The 6113-nt window shown below is 42.8% G+C and overlaps 1 protein-coding gene across 1 annotated transcript; it reads left to right on the top strand.

Moving 5' to 3' along the window:
• Positions 1–576: 576 nt before the first annotated feature.
• Positions 577–4093, top strand: pou4f2 (POU class 4 homeobox 2). Its single transcript, XM_018690947.2, has 2 exons — positions 577–1399; positions 1708–4093. The coding sequence occupies exons 1-2, from the start codon at positions 1181–1183 to the stop codon at positions 2638–2640; spliced, it is 1152 nt and encodes a 383-aa protein (XP_018546463.1). The 5' UTR covers positions 577–1180; the 3' UTR covers positions 2641–4093.
• The last annotated feature ends 2020 nt before the right edge of the window (positions 4094–6113 follow it).

Consider the following 6113-nt stretch of genomic DNA (forward strand, 5'->3'; position numbering starts at 1 on the left):
ACGATGATAACTTTTTTATTTTGACCTCTGCAGGTGGAGTGGAGCTGTCCATGGTGTTAATTCACTTTCTCTGTTCCCTCGGGGACGCAACTGTCCATTTGGCATAAGTTGAATTTTGTTTACAATATTCAACAATTAAATATTTTCAGGTGTAATAAATCGGAACTGATATAAAAAAAAAGTCTCTGGACTTAATAAGACGTGGTGTTGGTAACGAGATGTTGGTGGTGAGAAGTAAGAGTCATTTGAAATAAATGCCCTGTCGCAGACTGCCCATGCGCAAAGTCCCCAGCGGCGGCGGCGGTGGTGGTGCTGTGGCTAATGAAGAATAATAAATCATGAAAGGGTTTTCAGGTACAGCTGAAAAGAGTGTGTGTGTGTGTGTGTGTGTGTGAGAGAGAGAGAGCGAGTGGGTGAGAGACTGGGAGAGCTACAGAGAGAGAAGCAAAGAGAGAGAGAGAGGGTGTGTGTGTGAGTGAGAGAGAGAGAGAGAGAGAGAGAGAGAGAGAGAGAGAGAAGGGGGAGAGGGAGAGAAAGAGAGAGAGGCGGAGAGAGACTCAGTCTGCCCTTCGCCTCAGAGCAGAGGCAGTTCGGGTCCCCGCAGCATTCAACGTAGTCGAAGAGGTACAATACAGAGACTGTCACCGCCATTACTTCTCACTTACGGTCATTTCAAGACGGAAACTTTTGACACAAAAAACCAAACAGGTCAACGAAAGCGGCAACAGTTTTAAACTTGAAGTATTTTGGAAATCCTAAGAGACGGAGAGAAACTTTTTAATTTTTTTCTGGCGTCGTCTGAGGAGCTCTGCCAAAAAAAATCCAAGGCAAAAAAATCATATGATACAAGGTGGAGACAGTTGAAGGAGAAAAAAGAGAGAGGTTATTTTTGAACAATCGCGCCACAAGTCCACAAAGGAAAAGGTATCGGCTGCGCTCACTTGCATGGCTTGTTGGTGCCTGCGATATCTCATTTGCCAAAAAGACGAGACACCTCCATACCTCCGCTAGTAATAATAAATAGATGTGATAACTTCAGTGTTGGACGACCGTCTTCTGCCTACACTTTATTCGACAGTGACTTGAGATTCCTGCGAAGCAATTGGGCTTCAACTCCCGACGAGGAGGCGGAGTCTTAACTTATTAAAAGGAACTTGCTGAGGCTTGGACGCCAGCAAATATGATGATGATGTCTCTGAACAGCAAGCAGCCTTTTGCCATGGCCCACACCAGCTTGCCCGAACCCAAGTACTCGTTGCATTCCTCCTCATCATCCACTCTGACTTCCAATGCACCTTCATCCTCCTGCTCGTCCTCCCGACACAGCAGCACCATCATCAGCAGCAGCGGCAGCAGCAGCTCGGAGGCGATGCGCCGAGCCTGTCTCCCAACCCCACCGGTACGTATTCTGCATAATCACTGCTTAAAGGCACATTTTGACAGCCCACTTTTTTGCTTGATGTTTTTTTCATGTCTGCACAGCAAATCACCCAACACCTCCATATTTTTTTCCTCTGCTCAACTTATGTATTCAGTCGGCTTTGCCTTTCGTATTAATTTTTATGACCTGGGATGTTGCATGTGTCTTGTTTTGTGTGCTCCTTTTTTAGGATTTCTTTTTTTCACATTCTGGAAATGTTTTAAACCGAGGAGTGGAGGGAGAATTCCCTGCTGACAGTTATGTGTGCATTCTATTTGCAATTGCAGAGCAATATATTCGGAGGCTTGGATGAGAGTTTGTTGGCCCGGGCTGAAGCTCTAGCGGCGGTGGATATAGTCTCGCAGACCAAGAGCCACCATCACCCTCCACATCACAGTCCCTTCAAGCCGGACGCAACCTACCACACCATGAACACTCTCCCCTGCACCTCGTCTTCCTCCTCCTCTTCCTCGGTGCCTATTTCTCATCCGTCCGCTTTGGCTGGCCACCACCATCACCACCACCATCACCACCACCACCAGCCTCACCAGGCACTGGAGGGGGACCTGCTGGACCACATCACCCCGGGACTGGCACTAGGAGCCATGGCTGGGCCGGATGGCTCGGTGGTTTCCACGCCTGCGCACCCTGCCCACATGGCGGGCATGAACCACATGCACCAGGCAGCCATCAACATGGCTCATGCCCACGGGCTACCACCGCACATGGGCATGAACGACGTGGACGCCGATCCAAGGGACTTGGAAGCCTTCGCAGAGAGGTTTAAGCAGAGACGGATCAAACTCGGGGTTACCCAGGCGGATGTAGGGTCAGCTTTAGCCAGCCTGAAGATTCCTGGGGTGGGCTCCCTCAGCCAAAGCACCATATGCCGATTCGAGTCCCTCACGCTCTCTCACAACAACATGATTGCTTTGAAGCCCATCCTGCAAGCGTGGCTAGAAGAAGCCGAGAAATCACACAGGGAGAAACTTAATAAACCCGAGTTGTTCAACGGCGCGGAGAAAAAGAGGAAGCGCACGTCGATAGCCGCACCAGAGAAGAGATCACTGGAGGCCTATTTTGCCATTCAGCCGCGTCCCTCCTCGGAGAAAATCGCAGCAATCGCGGAAAAGCTGGACCTCAAAAAGAACGTGGTTCGGGTCTGGTTTTGCAACCAGCGGCAGAAACAGAAACGAATGAAATACTCTGCATGCGTCTAAAATCGCTTTAAACCACCACCCTCGAAAAGACTTGGAACTGTTTAGAGACGATTTGTATCATATGTCCTATCTCACACCCTTTTTTCAATCATCGATGACTTTGTGCTTTGAACTTCGAAAAATTCCTAAAATTGAACAATGACTGAACAAACTCGAACCCCCCCCCACAGTCACATCTTTTACTCGCTGAGAGGGAGATGTGGAGTCAAGTAAAGCGTCGTTTGAAAGAGCAAGTAAGACCACTGTTTCCACACTTACTATGCTTCACCTTTTTAATGTCAACGCAGTATGACTTACAGGACTCTATATGCTTTAATTTTATTTATGATTAATTTCAAATGAGGACTATAGTTTGCTTTAGACCCCAAATGAAAATAGTGTTGTTATTTACACGTAACTCAAAGCACTTGGTTGGTGACTATTGGTGTTTATATTTTTGGCTTATAGGATAAGCTACATTTTTCCCTCCGAGTTCATGACGATGCAGTCTGACATTTATTCAGGGTCCATGAGGGGATTAAGAGGACAACACACGACTTGGTCTTGAAAGCTAATATTAGATTACTGCCAAATAACCCTCTGTAAATGAATAATTTACTTGTCACACACTTCATTTTGTGTCTAAATGTGTAATTAATTCCACTTATTTTGTTACCATGTGTGATCTAAGTCAGGGATATATTTTCAAGATAACCTGGGGTTTGGATTAAGGTAGGGTTGTTTATTATTAGGCCTCAGTTATGTGGAAATATCGAAGTAGGGACTCACTTGTAAGGATTTCACAGAATCTCCAAATTAAAAAAATATGATTTCTTGCCGGCTGCAATAAGTTTACAATCCAGCGTGGGCCTGTATCTTATGAACTATTTATTGAGTGAGGTCATGTTTACTTCATTATATATTTATTGGGATTCCCCCCCTCCTCGTTTTGCTTGAGAAAATCAAATTGTGAGAGCAAGTTAAGCGTGTTGTTCTGGTTTAAAGGGAAACGACTGTGAAATATACAGTCACAAAATTTTAATTTACGATTTCTAACGTTTGAGATGGTACAATCGAGATATATATGAGATAGTATTCTCTTTTTAAATTATTTTATGTATGTTTTTCTGCTATTTATTTGTATAAATATACGCGCATCATTATGAAGTCGTTGCTTGTTAAAAATCACCTTGTTTAAGTAATGTTTTTTCTTGAAGAGAAAAGAAACAGCTTCATGGAAGTATACGTGTACAATGTAAATATTTCATTGGAACCAGTCGATGCACATAAATATATCCGTACAGGTTTTTGCTGTATTGCTGTTTTAGCTGAGGTAACTTATTTCTGTATTGTATGTTGCTTTAGGTTCCTGGTTAAATAATTCTATTAATTTATTTACATCCATGTAATTTTAATTTATTTAATTATTGAACTGCAATATGTGTTTCATTAAAGAACAAACTTTAACATTTAATCGGACGTTTTACATGACTGCACTGTGTAATATGGCTCAACCAGACATATTAATATGCTTTTATTTATTCATCTATTTATTTATTGATGATGAGGAGGGAAACGGTTTAGCTGTGGGCTGCACGGCTTGTAAAGGATATTTTGTGGATTCTTTAGGGCTTATTTCACGAAAAAAAGCTTTTTTTTTAAAGGTAACGTGACTTTGCCGTTACCAAAAGGTGTCAGGTTTGATCTTAGAAAAAGCCACGAGCCCTGTGTCACAGTGCTCATGAGCAAGACAGCCACACCAACCCCTCCCCCACCCAATATGTTCTCCTACACTGTCTGGGTAAGAGATGGATAACTAAAACGAAAGTGTAAAGTGTAATTAGAAATTGCTTTTTCGCCTCTAACTCCTGATTAGACCGTCCTCCTCCGGGCCTCATCATAAAGCAGGCCTTACAGGAGTCCCCCTTTCTCTCTATCCTATCAATGTTAAAGACACACGTGGCTTTCTCACTGACTTGCTGCCAGCTTATGCAGCTCACTGTTGCCTTACCTGAGAGCAAATGCTAATATTCTATTAGAGTCTAATCAGGGGGTCTATGGAGAGCTGGATGGGTCCCTGGAGCGCAGACTTGCCAGATGTCAGCCCGCCAGAAAAACAGCTCGCCTGCCAACGTGCCCGTCTCTATTTAAATACACACTCAAACATGCTTCACTCGTGCGTGCGGGCAACACAGGCTTTGAAGCAAAAGCTTTAGTTCGAAGTTATGGTTAGATATGAGGTGGAGGAGGAGGAGGAGGAGGAGGAGGAGGGTTAAAAAATAAAAGAGGGGAGCATTTTGAATGTCATGTCCATAGCAGAGTTGCTGTTTTGGGGCTTCAGGGGCTGACTGGCTGGCTGAGCGCTGAGCAAGCGTTTCAGCACCATGGACAGATACCTGAGAGGCTGCATGAGCCAAACATTAGCATTTCTGAAACCTGTCCTCCACGTTTACACTGATTATTTACAGCACCTGGAATACATTTGCATGGGATTAATTTTGGATAAATTTCAAATTGATTAGAACAAGTAAATCTTATGCCAAAAGGAGGAAGCAAGGTGATTTCGCTATACTTGCAACACAAAAATATAACTGATAAAAAATATTTAATAATGTTCCAATGTGAGTTTTGAACCTCAAAAATGCTGTCATGTGATTTTATAGTTTTATAACTATAAAAACATTATTATGCGCCTACAGGCTTTAAAAAAGTGTCATATGACGAAAGTATTGGTTTAATTTCCACCAAAAAATGTTTTTATTTTAATCTACAAACACCTTAATTAATTCAGTAGTGTCACATATATTCTTCTTTAATATTTATCCAACAAACCCCTTAATAAAAATGACTCCTAACTGGAAAACAACGACCACATTTCATTAATCCATAAACCAAACATCTCCAGCCGCCATCCTCGTGACAAATTAAGAGTATCAAAACGACCCTTATTAATGAGACAGCCATGATGGTTCATCAATTAAAAGATGCTCCTGGTGAGTGCTTCTAATTTCCCCTAAATGAGCCATTCACTTAATACGTTAATAAGAGCGAATTATTAAATTACACATCGAATTATGAAAACCAGATAATTATGAAGAGCGAGTTAAGTAGTCATTAGCTATCCCTGTTAATTACCGCTGGTCAGGGAGGGCTGCCGAGTGAGTGTCTCATCGGGAATTGAAATTAACTTTATGCAGTGAGGCTCGCTGCTGCTGCTACTGCTTGACAAGCACAGACAGACAGGCAGGCAGGCAGACGAGCAGACAAGCAGCTTCTCACCATACTGCTGCTGCCTGCATTCACATATTGGGAGAAAATCGATTTAGATTCTTTGATAGCGAATCAATGTGGGGCCCCAGCACTGGAAAAAAAAACTGAACACAAAAATCACACAGAGCAAAAAAAGGGCCTCAGCACAATAAAGAAAATCGAAGATTTTTTTAAAAATATATAATAAATATGTGAACCAAACAGTTTACCTTAAAGCCACAGAC

Source organism: Lates calcarifer, linkage group LG5 (assembly GCF_001640805.2).
Source record: "Lates calcarifer isolate ASB-BC8 linkage group LG5, TLL_Latcal_v3, whole genome shotgun sequence".
Classification (NCBI taxonomy): domain Eukaryota; kingdom Metazoa; phylum Chordata; class Actinopteri; family Centropomidae; genus Lates; species Lates calcarifer.

Coding starts and splice junctions, on each gene's coding strand:
- pou4f2 (XM_018690947.2), top strand. CDS start 1,181: ATGATGATGATGTCTCTGAACAGCAAGCAGCCTTTTGCCATGGCCCAC. Junction 1,400..1,707: donor CCTGTCTCCCAACCCCACCG/GTACGTATTCTG, acceptor TTGCAATTGCAG/AGCAATATATTCGGAGGCTT.